General features: G+C 15.0%; 13 protein-coding genes and 24 non-coding genes across 37 annotated transcripts, besides 1 other annotated feature; 23 read left to right on the plus strand and 14 right to left on the minus strand. All coding sequences in view use genetic code 5, as the record gives it.

Annotated features, from left to right (window-relative positions):
• On the plus strand, positions 1 to 56 carry CSW85_mgt01. The gene has a single exon. It is a non-coding gene; the product is annotated as a tRNA-Ser (tRNA).
• A 5-nt stretch (positions 57 to 61) lies between these two features.
• CSW85_mgt02 lies at positions 62 to 126 on the plus strand. Its single transcript has one exon. It is a non-coding gene; the product is annotated as a tRNA-Glu (tRNA).
• A 14-nt stretch (positions 127 to 140) lies between these two features.
• Positions 141 to 206, plus strand: CSW85_mgt03. The gene has a single exon. It is a non-coding gene; the product is annotated as a tRNA-Met (tRNA).
• A 16-nt stretch (positions 207 to 222) lies between these two features.
• On the plus strand, positions 223 to 276 carry CSW85_mgt04. Its single transcript has one exon. It is a non-coding gene; the product is annotated as a tRNA-Gln (tRNA).
• An 8-nt stretch (positions 277 to 284) lies between these two features.
• On the plus strand, positions 285 to 353 carry CSW85_mgt05. The gene has a single exon. It is a non-coding gene; the product is annotated as a tRNA-Ala (tRNA).
• Positions 354 to 356: 3 nt separating this feature from the next.
• CSW85_mgt06 lies at positions 357 to 426 on the plus strand. Its single transcript has one exon. It is a non-coding gene; the product is annotated as a tRNA-Ile (tRNA).
• A 32-nt stretch (positions 427 to 458) lies between these two features.
• On the plus strand, positions 459 to 1,457 carry ND2. Its single transcript has one exon. A coding sequence (YP_009440909.1; NADH dehydrogenase subunit 2) covers positions 459 to 1,457, from the start codon at positions 459 to 461 to the stop codon at positions 1,455 to 1,457; it is 999 nt and encodes a 332-aa protein.
• Positions 1,457 to 1,522, minus strand: CSW85_mgt07. The gene has a single exon. It is a non-coding gene; the product is annotated as a tRNA-Cys (tRNA).
• A 29-nt stretch (positions 1,523 to 1,551) lies between these two features.
• On the minus strand, positions 1,552 to 1,619 carry CSW85_mgt08. Its single transcript has one exon. It is a non-coding gene; the product is annotated as a tRNA-Tyr (tRNA).
• Positions 1,620 to 1,638: 19 nt separating this feature from the next.
• Positions 1,639 to 1,705, plus strand: CSW85_mgt09. Its single transcript has one exon. It is a non-coding gene; the product is annotated as a tRNA-Trp (tRNA).
• COX1 lies at positions 1,706 to 3,271 on the plus strand. The gene has a single exon. A coding sequence (YP_009440910.3; cytochrome c oxidase subunit I) covers positions 1,706 to 3,271, from the start codon at positions 1,706 to 1,708 to the stop codon at positions 3,269 to 3,271; it is 1,566 nt and encodes a 521-aa protein.
• CSW85_mgt10 lies at positions 3,267 to 3,337 on the plus strand. Its single transcript has one exon. It is a non-coding gene; the product is annotated as a tRNA-Leu (tRNA).
• A 22-nt stretch (positions 3,338 to 3,359) lies between these two features.
• COX2 lies at positions 3,360 to 4,043 on the plus strand. Its single transcript has one exon. A coding sequence (YP_009440911.1; cytochrome c oxidase subunit II) covers positions 3,360 to 4,043, from the start codon at positions 3,360 to 3,362 to the stop codon at positions 4,041 to 4,043; it is 684 nt and encodes a 227-aa protein.
• On the plus strand, positions 4,042 to 4,112 carry CSW85_mgt11. The gene has a single exon. It is a non-coding gene; the product is annotated as a tRNA-Asp (tRNA).
• A 6-nt stretch (positions 4,113 to 4,118) lies between these two features.
• Positions 4,119 to 4,187, plus strand: CSW85_mgt12. Its single transcript has one exon. It is a non-coding gene; the product is annotated as a tRNA-Lys (tRNA).
• Positions 4,188 to 4,193: 6 nt separating this feature from the next.
• ATP8 lies at positions 4,194 to 4,352 on the plus strand. The gene has a single exon. A coding sequence (YP_009440912.1; ATP synthase F0 subunit 8) covers positions 4,194 to 4,352, from the start codon at positions 4,194 to 4,196 to the stop codon at positions 4,350 to 4,352; it is 159 nt and encodes a 52-aa protein.
• Positions 4,334 to 5,011, plus strand: ATP6. The gene has a single exon. A coding sequence (YP_009440913.1; ATP synthase F0 subunit 6) covers positions 4,334 to 5,011, from the start codon at positions 4,334 to 4,336 to the stop codon at positions 5,009 to 5,011; it is 678 nt and encodes a 225-aa protein.
• Positions 5,012 to 5,018: 7 nt separating this feature from the next.
• COX3 lies at positions 5,019 to 5,798 on the plus strand. The gene has a single exon. A coding sequence (YP_009440914.1; cytochrome c oxidase subunit III) covers positions 5,019 to 5,798, from the start codon at positions 5,019 to 5,021 to the stop codon at positions 5,796 to 5,798; it is 780 nt and encodes a 259-aa protein.
• Positions 5,799 to 5,858: 60 nt separating this feature from the next.
• On the plus strand, positions 5,859 to 5,929 carry CSW85_mgt13. Its single transcript has one exon. It is a non-coding gene; the product is annotated as a tRNA-Gly (tRNA).
• Positions 5,930 to 6,283, plus strand: ND3. The gene has a single exon. A coding sequence (YP_009440915.1; NADH dehydrogenase subunit 3) covers positions 5,930 to 6,283, from the start codon at positions 5,930 to 5,932 to the stop codon at positions 6,281 to 6,283; it is 354 nt and encodes a 117-aa protein.
• A 36-nt stretch (positions 6,284 to 6,319) lies between these two features.
• Positions 6,320 to 6,389, minus strand: CSW85_mgt14. Its single transcript has one exon. It is a non-coding gene; the product is annotated as a tRNA-Arg (tRNA).
• A 55-nt stretch (positions 6,390 to 6,444) lies between these two features.
• On the plus strand, positions 6,445 to 6,512 carry CSW85_mgt15. Its single transcript has one exon. It is a non-coding gene; the product is annotated as a tRNA-Asn (tRNA).
• An 8-nt stretch (positions 6,513 to 6,520) lies between these two features.
• Positions 6,521 to 6,587, minus strand: CSW85_mgt16. Its single transcript has one exon. It is a non-coding gene; the product is annotated as a tRNA-Phe (tRNA).
• A 4-nt stretch (positions 6,588 to 6,591) lies between these two features.
• ND5 lies at positions 6,592 to 8,256 on the minus strand. The gene has a single exon. A coding sequence (YP_009440916.1; NADH dehydrogenase subunit 5) covers positions 6,592 to 8,256, from the start codon at positions 8,254 to 8,256 to the stop codon at positions 6,592 to 6,594; it is 1,665 nt and encodes a 554-aa protein.
• CSW85_mgt17 lies at positions 8,257 to 8,324 on the minus strand. The gene has a single exon. It is a non-coding gene; the product is annotated as a tRNA-His (tRNA).
• On the minus strand, positions 8,260 to 9,615 carry ND4. The gene has a single exon. A coding sequence (YP_009440917.3; NADH dehydrogenase subunit 4) covers positions 8,260 to 9,615, from the start codon at positions 9,613 to 9,615 to the stop codon at positions 8,260 to 8,262; it is 1,356 nt and encodes a 451-aa protein.
• Positions 9,616 to 9,657: 42 nt separating this feature from the next.
• On the minus strand, positions 9,658 to 9,918 carry ND4L. Its single transcript has one exon. A coding sequence (YP_009440918.1; NADH dehydrogenase subunit 4L) covers positions 9,658 to 9,918, from the start codon at positions 9,916 to 9,918 to the stop codon at positions 9,658 to 9,660; it is 261 nt and encodes an 86-aa protein.
• Positions 9,919 to 9,930: 12 nt separating this feature from the next.
• CSW85_mgt18 lies at positions 9,931 to 9,996 on the plus strand. Its single transcript has one exon. It is a non-coding gene; the product is annotated as a tRNA-Thr (tRNA).
• A 13-nt stretch (positions 9,997 to 10,009) lies between these two features.
• On the minus strand, positions 10,010 to 10,078 carry CSW85_mgt19. Its single transcript has one exon. It is a non-coding gene; the product is annotated as a tRNA-Pro (tRNA).
• A 42-nt stretch (positions 10,079 to 10,120) lies between these two features.
• Positions 10,121 to 10,633, plus strand: ND6. Its single transcript has one exon. A coding sequence (YP_009440919.1; NADH dehydrogenase subunit 6) covers positions 10,121 to 10,633, from the start codon at positions 10,121 to 10,123 to the stop codon at positions 10,631 to 10,633; it is 513 nt and encodes a 170-aa protein.
• A 24-nt stretch (positions 10,634 to 10,657) lies between these two features.
• CYTB lies at positions 10,658 to 11,806 on the plus strand. Its single transcript has one exon. A coding sequence (YP_009440920.1; cytochrome b) covers positions 10,658 to 11,806, from the start codon at positions 10,658 to 10,660 to the stop codon at positions 11,804 to 11,806; it is 1,149 nt and encodes a 382-aa protein.
• A 20-nt stretch (positions 11,807 to 11,826) lies between these two features.
• CSW85_mgt20 lies at positions 11,827 to 11,894 on the plus strand. The gene has a single exon. It is a non-coding gene; the product is annotated as a tRNA-Ser (tRNA).
• Position 11,895: 1 nt separating this feature from the next.
• On the minus strand, positions 11,896 to 12,813 carry ND1. Its single transcript has one exon. A coding sequence (YP_009440921.1; NADH dehydrogenase subunit 1) covers positions 11,896 to 12,813, from the start codon at positions 12,811 to 12,813 to the stop codon at positions 11,896 to 11,898; it is 918 nt and encodes a 305-aa protein.
• CSW85_mgt21 lies at positions 12,814 to 12,884 on the minus strand. The gene has a single exon. It is a non-coding gene; the product is annotated as a tRNA-Leu (tRNA).
• A 30-nt stretch (positions 12,885 to 12,914) lies between these two features.
• On the minus strand, positions 12,915 to 14,258 carry CSW85_mgr02. The gene has a single exon. It is a non-coding gene; the product is annotated as a large subunit ribosomal RNA (ribosomal RNA).
• CSW85_mgt22 lies at positions 14,222 to 14,295 on the minus strand. Its single transcript has one exon. It is a non-coding gene; the product is annotated as a tRNA-Val (tRNA).
• On the minus strand, positions 14,294 to 15,058 carry CSW85_mgr01. The gene has a single exon. It is a non-coding gene; the product is annotated as a small subunit ribosomal RNA (ribosomal RNA).
• Positions 15,059 to 15,510: a sequence feature (AT-rich region).

Consider the following 15,510-nt stretch of genomic DNA (forward strand, 5'->3'; position numbering starts at 1 on the left):
GAAATAATTGATATAAAGCTTCTAACTTTATGAAAGATTTAAAAATCTATATTTCTAAGAAATTTATATAGTTTAAAAAAAAACATTATATTTTCAATATAAAATTAATTTATAAATTTATAAATATAAATTAAATTATTTATATAATAAGCTAAATAAAGCTAATAGGTTCATACCCTATCGATAAATTAAAAATTTTTATATAACATATAATTATTTATTTTTATTTTAGTGTTAAAGCACATAAAATTTTGAATTTTATAGGATTAATTAAATTATTAAATTGGATATTAGTTTAAATTTAAAACTTTTAAATTGCATTTAAAAATTAATATATTATTTATTATATCTAATAAAGTAATATGTCTGATAAAAGAAATATTTTGATAAAATATAAATGTATATATTTCAATTATACTATTACTTAATAATATTTCCAATTTAATATTATATTATTAATTTTTATTAATTTAAAACATAATTTATTTATCTATATATTAATTTCTCTATTATTTTTTATTATAAATTCAAATAATATTCTTATTCAATGATTATTAATAGAATTTAGAACAATTATTAGAATTAGATTAATTAATATTAAATCATCAAATAAAATTCCAAGATTAATTTATTTTATAATTTCAGTAATTTCAGGAGTATTTTTATTTTTAATAATTATCATATATTTTAGATCAATTAATTCAATAAAAAATTATGAATTTAATTTTTTAATTCAAATAATATTTTTTTTAAAAATTGGAATTTTTCCATTTCATTATTGAATAATTTTTTCTTATGAAATAATAAATTGAAGACAAATTTTTTTAATATCTACATTAATTAAATTTATCCCAATTTATATACTTATTATTATATCTTATATTAATTATTGATCAATTATTTATTTACTAATAAGAAATTTAATTATTTCAATATATACAAATAAATTTTATTCATTAAAAAAAATACTAGGATGTTCAACAATTTTTAATTCAATATATTTTATTTTACTATTAAGAATAAATAAATTATTATTTTTAATTTTTATTATTATTTATACAATTAATTATTATTTATTAATTAATTTTTTAAAAAAAAATTTTTTAAATAATAATAATTTTATATTCATTAATAAATTTCAATATTATTCATTTTTAATTTTAATATTTAATTATTCAATATATCCAATTTTTTTAACATTCATTATTAAATGAACATTTATTTTTTCAATAATTAATAATAATTTTTTTAATTGAATAATATTAATTATTTTAATTTCGAGAATAATTATAATTTGAAATTATTTTATTATATTAAAAAATAGATTTATAAAAATTAATTTTTATAAAAATAATATTTTAAATATTAAAAATAATAATTTTCATTATAGATTTATATCAACAATATTATTAATAATAAATATATTTATTTTTTTAATTATAAATTTCTTTATATAAATTATTATAATTTTTAAATTAATCTTTAAATTTGCAATTTAATATTTATATTAAACTATAATAATAAACTTTAATTTATTTTATATTTAAAAATTAGTATTAGAAAAATTTTAATTTTCAATTTTTAAATTTACAATTTAATTCTTATTAAGATTTAATACTAAATTATTTGTATTTCAATAAGATTTTAAGTTAAATTTAAACTATTAATCTTCAAAATTAAAAATAAAATAAAATTTTAAATCTTAATTATTAAATGATTTATATCTACAAATCATAAAAATATTGGAATTTTATATATTATTTTAGCTTTATGATCAGGAATATTAGGTTCATCAATAAGATTTATTATTCGAATAGAATTAAGTTCACCAGGATCATGAATTAATAATGATCAAATTTATAATACAATTGTTACAAGTCATGCATTTTTAATAATTTTTTTTATAGTTATACCATTTTTAATTGGCGGATTTGGAAATTGATTAATTCCATTAATACTTGGATCTCCAGATATAGCATTTCCACGAATAAATAATATTAGATTTTGATTACTTCCTCCATCACTTTTGATATTATTATTAAGAAATTTATTTTATCCAAGACCCGGAACAGGATGAACAGTATACCCACCTTTATCAGAATATTTATATCATTCTTCTCCTTCAGTAGATTTTGCAATTTTTTCACTCCATATATCAGGAATTTCATCAATTATAGGATCATTAAATTTAATAGTAACAATTATAATAATAAAAAATTTTTCATTAAATTTTGATCAAATTTCTTTATTTCCTTGATCAGTATTTATTACAGCAATTTTATTAATTATATCATTACCAGTATTAGCTGGAGCAATTACAATATTACTATTTGATCGAAATTTTAATACTTCATTTTTTGATCCAATAGGTGGTGGAGATCCAATTTTATATCAACATTTATTTTGATTTTTTGGTCATCCAGAAGTTTATATTTTAATTCTTCCAGGATTTGGTTTAATCTCCCAAATTGTAATAAACGAAAGAGGAAAAAAAGAAATTTTTGGAAATTTAGGAATAATTTATGCTATATTAGGAATTGGCTTCTTAGGATTCATTGTTTGAGCACATCATATATTCACTGTTGGATTAGATGTTGATACCCGAGCATATTTTACTTCAGCAACAATAATTATTGCTGTCCCAACAGGAATCAAAGTTTTTAGATGACTAGCAACATATCATGGAGCAAAATTAAACTTAAATATTTCTGTTTTATGATCATTAGGATTTATTTTATTATTTACTATTGGTGGATTAACAGGAATTATATTATCTAATTCTTCAATTGATATTATTCTCCATGATACATATTACGTTGTTGGACATTTTCATTATGTATTATCAATAGGAGCAGTATTTGCAATTATCTCAAGATTTATTCATTGATATCCATTAATTACTGGATTACTAATAAATAATAAATGATTAAAAATTCAATTTACTATAATATTTATTGGAGTAAATTTAACTTTTTTTCCTCAACATTTTTTAGGATTAATATCAATACCTCGACGATATTCGGATTACCCTGATTCATATTATTGTTGAAATTCAATCTCATCAATTGGATCAATAATTTCATTAAATAGATTAATTTTACTTATTTTTATTATTTTAGAAAGATTAATTTCAAAACGAATAATATTATTTAAATTTAATCAATCTTCTTTAGAATGATTAAATTCATATCCACCATTAGAACATTCACATATTGAAATGCCTTTATTAATTAAAAATTTAAATATAAAAACTATTTTATTAAAATTTTAATATGGCAGAAAAGTGCATTGAATTTAAGTTTCAATAATAAAGTTTTATATTAAACTTTTATTAAAATTAATAAATTTAATTTCTATTTATTAAAATATCTACATGAATAATATTAATATTCCAAGAATCTAACTCATTTTACGCAGATAATTTAATTTCATTCCATAATATAGTAATAACCATTATTATTATAATTTCTACATTAACAATTTATATTATCATAGATTTATTTTTAAATAAATTTTCAAATTTATTTTTATTAAAAAATCATAATATTGAGATTATTTGAACAATCATTCCAATCTTTGTTCTCTTAATTATTTGTTTCCCATCATTAAAAATTTTATATTTAATTGATGAAATTGTTAATCCATTTTTCTCTATTAAGTCAATTGGACATCAATGATACTGATCATATGAATACCCCGAATTTAATAATATTGAATTTGATTCTTATATATTAAATTATAGAAATATTAATCAATTTCGATTATTAGAAACTGATAATCGTATAGTAATTCCTATAAGAATTCCAATACGATTAATCACTTCATCAACAGATGTAATTCACTCATGAACTGTTCCATCTCTAGGAATTAAAGTTGATGCAGTTCCAGGACGTATTAATCAATTAAATTTAATTAGAAAACGTCCAGGAATTTTTTTTGGACAATGTTCAGAAATTTGTGGAATAAATCATAGATTTATACCAATTATAATTGAATCAACTTCATTCAATTTTTTCTTAAATTGAATTAATAAACAATTATAAAAAATTAGTTAATTAATAATAACATTAGTTTGTCAAACTAAAATAAATTTTTCTAAAAATTATTTTTTAAAATTTCATTAGATGTCTGAAATTTAAGAGTTGATCTTTTAAATCAAATATAGTATTTAAAATTACTTCTAATGAAATTTAATTCCACAAATAATACCAATAAATTGATTTATTATTTATTTTATATATCTAATTATTTTTTACTTATTTATTTTATTAATAAATTCATTTTTAATTAATTTTAATATAAAAAAAAAAAAATCTAAATATATTTTAAAAAAATGAAATTGACAATGATAAATTTATTTGAAATATTTGATCCATCATTTAATCATTATATCTCACTAAATTGAACATTTATATTTTTACCAATTCTTATTTTACCAAGAATTTTTTGATTAATTCAATCTCGGATTTTATTTATCTTTAAATCTTTATTAAATTTTATATATAATGAATTTAAAATTATTTCTAAATCAAAATATCAATCAAATATTATTATTTTTATTAGATTAATAATTTACATTATAATTGTAAATATATTCAGATTAATTCCTTATGTATTTACAATTACAAGACATTTATTATTAAATATAATTTTATCTTTAACATTATGATTTAGATTCTTAATTTATTTAATTTATAAAAATTATTTAATATTTCTTAGACATTTAGTTCCTTTAAATTCACCAACTTTTTTAATAAATTTTATAGTAATTATTGAATTAATTAGATTAATTATTCGACCATGAACTTTATCAATTCGATTATCTGCAAATCTAATTTCTGGTCATTTAATTTTAACACTTTTAGGTATCTTTATTAGAAATTTTATTTCAATTATTCCTATTAATTTATTAATTCAAAATATATTATTAATTTTAGAAATTTTTATATCAATTATTCAAAGTTATGTATTTTCAATTTTATTAATTCTTTATTTTTCAGAATCAAATTAACAATATAATGAAAAAAAACTTTCCATTTCATATAGTTACATTTAGTCCATGACCAATCATTCTTTCATTTAGATTATTAAATACATTAATTAGAACTGCTATTTGAATTTATAGATTAAATTATATTTTTTTTATATATAATTTAATTAATTCTTCATTAATTACAATATTATGATTTCGAGATATTATTCGTGAGAGAACATTTCAAGGATTACATACAAATTATATTATTAATTTTTTAAAATTCAGAATAATTTTATTTATTATTTCAGAATTAATATTTTTTATTTCATTTTTTTGAACATTTTTTCATTCATCAATTTCTCCAAATATTGAAGTTGATATAACATGACCTCCTAAAGATATTAAATTCTTTAATCCATTTGAAATTCCTTTATTAAATTCCTTTATTTTAGTAACTTCAGGATTTACTGTAACTTTAAGACATTATTTTTTAATTAAAAATTATTTTAATTTAAGAAAATTTTATTTAATATTAACAATTTTTTTAGGATTTTATTTTACAATTCTTCAATCAATTGAATATTTAAATTCTTTCTTTTGTTTTAATGATAGAATTTATGGATCAATCTTTTTTATAGCAACTGGATTTCATGGTTTACATGTATTAATTGGATCAATTTTTTTATTTGTATCTTTATATCGAATAATAAAAATTCAATTTTCAAATATACATAATATTAATTTTGAATTAGCTATTTGATATTGACATTTTGTAGATGTAATTTGATTATTTCTTTATACGTTTATTTATATATTAATTTAATCTATAAAAATATACATTTTATTTTATATATTTTAATATTATCTTAATATTTATATATATATATATATAGTATAACCAACTATTACATTTAATTTCCAATTAAAAAATTTAATAATTATTTAATATATATAATTACTTATATTATAATGTATTTTATTATAGTAATATTAATTTCAATAATTTTATTAACTATTAATAAATTAATCTCAATAAAAAAAAAAATAGATTATGAAAAAAGATCACCATTTGAATGTGGATTTAATCCAATTACTAAAGCTAATCTTCCATTCTCTCTTCCATTTTTTTTAATTACAATAATATTTTTAATTTTTGATGTAGAAATTATTTTATTTATACCAGTAATTTTTTATTTAAAATCATATACAACATTAATTTCATTTATTCTAATTATAATTTTTTTAATAAGATTAATTTTAACATTATTATTAGAATGAGGAAATAACTTCTTAAATTGAATATTTTAAAAATAATTAAATAACAATAATAATAATAATTAGAATTATATAAGGATTTATTAAATTATAAATCAATCTTTAAGTCGAAATTAAAAGTAAAATTTACTTCTTATATATAATATATATATATTTTATTTATTTTCAATTAATAATTTTTTTAAAAAAAATAATTAGTTAAAGCTAAAAATTAGCAATTTATTGTTAATAAATTATTTGAATATTTATAATTCTAACTAAATATAAATATATTTAAAAAATTTAAAAATTTTCATTAATATTTTCAATATTATGCTCTAATATAAGCTATTTAAATAAAATTAAAAAATAATAAAATAAATTATAAAAAAAATTAAATAAATCATTATTATTATAAAAGTATTAATTATAATATTAGAAATTTTTATATTATATAAACTTAATATTAATACCATAAATTTTCCTCTAATTATTTCAATTAAAGTTTTTTCAAAATAAATTTCATAATTAAACATTTTAATAATCATTTTTAAATAAATTTTTTTATAAATAAAATTTATAAATATAAATATTATAAAAAATATTCCATATCCATTTCCCAATAATGTGTACTTATAAAAATTAAATCCAAAAATTATTCCTAAAAAAATTATTTTTAATACTATAAATTTATAAATTAATATTAAATTAATTCTATATAAATTAAAATTTATTAAATTAAACATTAATTTTCTATAAATAATTCTTAAAATTATTATAATTATTATTGATCAATTTATAATTAAATCTTCATCTTTATAAATTATATTAATTATTATATATTTATTTATTAATACTAAAATTATTCGAAATGAATAAGAAACTGTAAATATTGTTCTAACAATAAGATTTACAATAGAAAAATAATTTATTTTTCTAGAAAAAAAATATTCAATAATTAAATCTTTAGAATAAAATCCAACTAAAAAAGGAAATCCACATAAACATAATATTGTAAATATAATAATTATTCTTTTTATTGGATAAATATAATATATTCCATAATATATACGTATATCTTGAATTCCATTTATATAATGTATAAATCTCCCAACACATATAAATATTAATGATTTAAATATTGCATGAATAAATAAATGTAAAAATACTAATTCATTAAATCCTAAAGATATTATCCTTATTATAAACCCCAATTGTCTTAATGTTGAATAAGCAACAACTTTTTTTAAATCTAATTCAAAATTTGCTGTTAATCCTGCAAATAATATTGTTATTCTACCTCCTAATAAAATAATTCTTTTATATTCATAATTTAATAAATCTGTATAACGAATCAATAAATAAATTCCAGCTGTAACTAAAGTTGAAGAATGAACTAAAGAAGATACTGGTGTTGGAGCTATTATTGCTATTGGTAATCAAGTTGAAAATGGAATTTGAGCTCTTTTTGTAAAAGCTATTAATAATAAAAAAAATATTATATATTCATTCATTCTATATAATATTAAATTTCATCTTCCAAAACAAGCTACAAAACATATTATTAATAATAATCCTGAATCTCCAACTCGATTTAAAATAATAGTCACTATCCCTGAAGTAAAAGATTTTATTTTTATATAATAAACTACTAAACAAAATGAAATCAATCCTAATCCATCTCATCCTAAAATAATTGATAATATATTTGGACTTAAAATTAATATATATATTGAAATTAAAAATAAAATTATTAAATAAAAAAATCGATCTATATTAAATATTCTTAAATCTATATATCTAATTCTATAAATAATAATTATTGAAAAAATTAATCTAACTAAAAATATAAATATTAATGATTTATAATCAATTAATATAAATAAATTAAATTTTATTGAATTATAAATATAAATTAATCATTCAAAAATTATTAATTTATTAAAATATTTAAAATATAATCTTATTAATATTATTAGTAACCTAAATTTAAATAATAAAATTCCACAAATTAATATCTTTATAATAATTTAAAATAAATAAAAATTTATATCATTGATTTCACAAATCAATATTTTAATTAAACTATTTAAATAAATAAAATATAATTTTAAAAATATTAAATTTAATGGAATTCAATGTATTAATAAAATATAATAATCAATTATTATTCTATTATTAATTTTAAAATTAATATAATTTTTTCCATGATTAATAATTATAAATAAATAAACTGAATAAATAAATCTAAATAAACAATATATCATTAAAATAATAAATAAATATTTTAATCAAAAAATTAATCCAATTATTAACATCACCTCTCTAACTAAATTTAATGATACAGGAGATCCCATATTTGATGAACATAACATAAATCACATTAAAGATATAGATGGTATAAAATTAATTATTCCCTTATTTACAAATATTAACCGCCTATTAGTTTGCTTATAAATTACATTTACTAAAAAAAATAAACCAGAAGATCTTAATCCATGAGAAACTATTATTATATATCTACCAATTAATCTTAATTTAAAAAATGTTAATATTCTTATAATTATTAATCCTATATGAACAATTGAAGAAATTGCAATAATAGATTTTATATCATATTGCATTAAACATATTAATCTTAAAATTAATACTCCAAATAAATTTACTACAATTAAAATTTTTCTAAAATAAATAAATTCAAACTTTATTATTATTATTATCCGTAATATTCCATATCCCCCTAATTTTAATATAATTGATGCTAAAATTATTGATCCATAATATGGAGCTTCAACATGAGCTTTTAATAATCATCCATGAAATATATAAATAGGAATTTTAACTAAAAATGACATTAATAAATATATAAATAATATAAAATTTAAATTAAAATTTAATATTTCTATTAATATAAAATTTAATCTATTATTCATTCAATAAATATAATAAATAATATATAATATAGGTAAAGAAAATACTATAGTATAAAATATTAAATAAAATCCTGCTAATCATCGATTTTCACTATACCCTCATTTTACTACTATATAAAAAATAATTAATAATCCTAATTCATAAAATAAATAAAATAATAAAAAATTTATTGATATAAACACAAATAATAAAGATATTATTAATAATAAATTAATTAATAAACAATTAATTCTATTATTATTTAATGATAAAAAAATTAATCTAAAAATTCATAAAGTCAATATTATTAATCCATATGAATAATTATTGAATCTAAAATTTCATATATAAATAATTCATTCAATTCAACTAAAATTAAATAAATTAAATAATAATATAACTATAATTAAATTACTAATAATTAAATTTAAATATTTATTATTTATAAAAAACAACATTATTAAATAAAAAATTATTATTATAATTATCATTATTATAAATAATAATAATATAATTTAATAAATCAAATTTAATATATTTAATTTTTGATGACCTAATTCATAATTAATTCTTACTATTAATGATAATCCTAATACTAATTCACAAACTGAAAATACTAAAAAAACCAAGAATAATCAAGAATTAATTTCAATTTCAATTAAAAAAAATAAAATAGTAATTACTATAAATTCTGAAAAAATTAAAAAATTTAAAAAATGAACATTATAATACACAATAAATATAAAAAATATAAATATAAAAAATACTAATTTTATTAATTTAACAATAGCTAAATAGTTTAAATAAAAAACTTTAATTTTGTAAATTAAAAATATAATTATTTATTTTAGCTAAATTTATTAAATTTCAAAAAAATTTAAAATAATTAAATATCGATAATACCCAAAATTATCATTTTAAATAAACTATTTTTTGAAAAAAACTAATTATTTTTTAACTACAAAATTTAATAAATTAATTATATTCACAACATTAATTTTAATAAAAACAATTTTTTCATCAATTATTTCAATTATTTCAAGAATTTATTTAAATAACATTTTTAATAATTCTATAATTTTATTGATTTATTTAATTATATATTCAATTTATTTATCAATTATAATATATATTTCATGTTCAATAAATTCTTTATACATTCTTATAATCATAATTGTATTTTTAAGAGGAATATTAGTTATATTCTCATACTTTATTTCATTAGTAAATTATCCATTTAAACTAAAATTAAAAACATTTATTCAAATTATATTTATAATTTTAGTATTTATAAAATTATCATCAAGATTTTATAACTTTATAGACGCAAATTTATACACAAACATAATTAAAAATTCAGATTTATTTCTTTTATATACTAAAACAAATATAAACTTATTTATTATTATAATTATTATATTAATTTCATCACTAATTTTGATAACAAAAATTTCTTATATTGAAAATAAAACTCTTCGAAAAAAAAAATAAATTATAATTTTATTTTTTTTTATAATGAAAAAACATTTAAATTTTTTTAGATCAAATGAATTCATAAAAATTATTATATCAACTATTTATCTTCCAACACCAATAAATATTAATTATATATGAAATTTTGGCTCAATTCTAGGAATTTTCTTAATAATTCAAATTATTTCAGGTTTTATTCTTTCAATACATTATTGTCCAAATATTGATATTGCATTTTGATCAATTACAAATATTATAAAAGATATAAATTCAGGATGAATATTTCGATTAATTCATATAAATGGAGCCTCATTTTATTTTTTAATAATATATATTCATATTAGACGAAATATATTTTATTGTTCTTATAAATTAAAAAGAGTATGAGGAATTGGAATTTTAATTTTATTATTATCAATAGCAGCAGCATTTATAGGATATGTATTACCTTGAGGACAAATATCATATTGAGGAGCAACTGTAATTACAAATCTTCTATCTGCAATTCCATATATTGGAAATACAATTGTTTTATGAATTTGAGGTGGATTTTCTATTAATAATGCAACTCTAAATCGATTTTTCTCTTTACATTTTATCTTACCTTTAATTATTTTATTTATAATTATTTTACATTTATTTGCTCTTCATTTAACAGGATCATCAAATCCTTTAGGATCAAATTATAACAATTATAAAATTACATTTCATCCATATTTTTCTATTAAAGATTTATTAGGATTTTATTTAATTTTATTAATTTTTATATTAATTAATCTTCAATATCCATATTATCTAGGTGATCCTGATAACTTTAAAATTGCAAACCCTATAAATACTCCAACTCATATTAAACCTGAATGATACTTTTTATTTGCATATTCAATTTTACGAGCAATTCCAAATAAATTAGGAGGAGTAATTGGATTAGTAATATCAATCTTAATTTTATACATTACTATTCTTTATAAAAATAATTTAATAAACAATAAATTCAATTTATTAAATAAAATTTATTATTGATTTTTTTTAAATAATTTTATTATATTAACATGATTAGGAAAACAATTAATTGAATATCCATTTACAAATATTAATATAATTTTTACAACAACCTATTTTTTATATTTTTTCTTAATATTTTATACAAGAAAAATATGAGATAAAATAATTTGAAATTCATATAAATAATTTTTTTTTTTAAATTTTAAAGTTAATGAACTTGAATAAGTATATATCTTGAAAATATATTATAGAAATCTAAATTTTCTATTAACTTACTAATTTAATATTAACTCTTTTATTAAATATAAATATATTATATATAATATAACCAATATTAATATTTCTGTTCAACATATATATATCAATTTATCAAATCGAATTCGAGGTAAAATTCCACGAATTCAAATAATTAAACAAATATGAAAAATATAAGTTACAATAAATTTTAATGATCAAAATTCAAATCCATAAAATATTACTGTTAAAATTATTCTTATAAATATAATATTTATATATTCAGATAAAAAAATTAATACAAACATTCCTCTATAATATTCTACATTAAATCCAGAAACTAATTCAGATTCTCCTTCAATTAAATCAAATGGAGTACGATTCAATTCAATTAATATTCTAATAAATATTAATAAATATAATGGATACAATAAAATTGAAAATTTAATTATACCTTGATAATTTATAAATTCAAAAAATGAATATCTTTCAACTAACATTATTAAACTAAAAACTATAAAAAATAAATTAATTTCAAAAGAAATTATTGTAGCAACCAACCGTATAGATCCTAAAATAGAATAATTACAATTTGAAATTCAACCAATAAATAATACAGGATACACTCCCATCCCTAAAATTAACATTATAAATAAAATTCTATAATTTAATTTATATAATGAATAAATTCAAGGATATAAAATTCATAATGTTAAAGATAAAAAAAATATTATTATTGGTCTATAAATATATAAATTTGAATAATTAAAAAAATATCACTCCTTAGATAATAATTTTAATGCATCTCTAAAAGGCTGAAACAATCCTAAAAATAATATTTTATTTGGCCCCTTTCGATCCTGAATATAACCTAAAATTTTTCGCTCTAACAAAGTTAAAAATGCTACTCTAATTAAAACTATAATTATTAAAACAATTAAATTAATCAAAATAGAAATTATTATTTATTAATATACTTACATTAATATAATTAAATTCTAAATTTAATGCACTATTATGCTAAAATAATTAAATCATTATTAAATATTTTTTCCTTTAAATTATTTATAAATTAAGGTCCTTTCGTACAATTAATTTAAAATTTATTATAGATAGAAACCAATCTGACTTACGTCGATTTGAACTCAAATCATGTAAGATTTTAAGAGTCGAACAGACTCAAAATTTTAACTTCTGCGTTTAACTTTAATCTTAATTCAACATCGAGGTCGCAATCATCTTTATCTATACGGTCTATCAAAAGATATTACGCTGTTATCCCTAAGGTAATTTATTCTTATAATTATAATTTATAAATCAAAATATATCTTTAAATCAAAATTAATTATCAAATAAAGTTTATTAAATTTATTAATCCTCCCAATCAAATTTAAATTATTAATTACATATTAATATTTATATAAATAATAAATTAAATAAAATTCTATAGGGTCTTATCGTCCCATAATTAAATTTTAGAATTTTTACTAAAAATCTAAATTCATTAAATAATTTAGAGACAGTTATTATTTCATTAATCCATTCATTCAATTCTTCAATTAAAAGACAATTTATTATGCTACCTTTGTACAGTCAATATACTGCAGCTATTTAAATATAAAATTCATGGAGCAGATCGACCTAAAATTATAAACAATAGGACATGTTTTTGATAAACAGGTGAATAATCATTTTGCCGAATTCCTTTAAATTATATATATATATATATATATATATTATAATATATTCTATAAATATTACTACTTATTTAATCATTATTACTATATTTTTCTAATTCAAATATATATTTTTATATTATAAATAAAATTATTAATTTAAATCTTTTAAGATTATTTTATTAATAAATTATTAAATTTTTTATATTAAAAAATAATATTATTTCCATAAAACTAAAATTAATACTTAAATTAAAATTTTTATTCTTAAATTTATAGTTTATCCCATAAATTTTTAATATAAAAATTATAAATCAAATTTTATAATTTTAATTTATAAATCTTTATATCTAAATTAAATTTATTTTTAAAAAAACTAGATATTAATAAATTCGTTTAACATATAATTTCTAAATTTATATTAATAATTTTATTGCCACAAAAAAAATTTTATAAATTTAGCTCTTTTATTTTCGAGATATATAAATTATTATAATATTTTAATCAACCCTGATACAAAAGGTACAAAAACAATTCTACTTTTTAATATTTAAATTATTTCATTCACATTACTTTAAACTATAAAAAAATTAAATTTATTCAAAAATATTAATTAAACAAAATTATTTTTATAAACCTTTAAAAATTCATAAATCAATATTTAAAAATAATAAATCTAAATTTATTAATATAAAATTTTAAATATTTAAATATTTAATCTTTTCATTGTAAAAGAAATATTTTAATAAATTAAACTAAAATTTTAAATCTAAAAACACTTTCCAGTACTTTTACTATGTTACGACTTATTTCAACTTAATAATGAAATTGACGGGCGATTTGTACACTTTCTAGAACTATCTTCAATTAAAGAAATTACTATAATTTACTTTTAAATTCTCTTTCAAATTTATATTAAAATAAATTATCCAAAAATTTAATTTATTAAGACTCATAAAAACCTTAAATATACTATATTTTGATTTGAATTTCTATTATAATAAATATTTTTAATCATAAATTTATTTAAACTATAAAAACAACAATACATAAATTAAACTTAAGTATCTCTTATCGTGGAATATCAAATTAATATACAAGTCTCTCTAATTAGATATAAAAAGCCGCCATATTATTTAATTTTAATGATTCAACATTTAATTATTTAATATTTTTATTAATTTTTATAATAGGGTATCTAATCCTAGTTTTTTTTTAAATTTTTTTATTTAAATATTATAAATTTATAATTATTATTATTTAATTAAAAATTTCACCTAAAATTAAAAAATTTAATTATAATATAAATTAATTTTATATCAATATTATTAGTAATAATTAATTTATAAATTAAGTTTAACCGCTATTGCTGGCACTTATATTTATCTTTATTTTATATTAATTACCGAATTAAACTTTCATTTATTGTTTCAGAATTCATTATTAAATATATTTTTTATATTTAATATTAATTAAATTTTATATATAATTTATTAATAAAATTAATTTTAAAACTATAATATAATTTTTATAAATAAAAAAATTATTATTAATTAACTAATAAATATTAATTTTTATATTTAAATTTATTATTTAAATTATATTTATTCCCAAACTATAAATAAATATTAATTTTTATATTTAAATTTATTATTTAAATTATATTTATTCCCAAACTATAAATAAATATTAATTTTTATATTTAAATTTATTATTTAAATTATATTTATTCCCAAACTATAAATAAATATTAATTTTTATATTTAAATTTATTATTTAAATTATATTTATTCCCTTTCTATATATATATATTTATTTTTAATAATAAGAAATAAAATATATCAAAATTATTTATTTATTTATATTTTATAATTTTATTATAATTATTTATTTAAATATATCAAAATTATTTATTTATATATATATATATATATATATATATATATATATATATATATATATATATATATATATATATAT

The sequence above is a fragment of the Apis laboriosa genome (genome assembly GCF_014066325.1).
Source record: "Apis laboriosa mitochondrial DNA, complete sequence".
Classification (NCBI taxonomy): Eukaryota; Metazoa; Arthropoda; class Insecta; order Hymenoptera; family Apidae; genus Apis; species Apis laboriosa.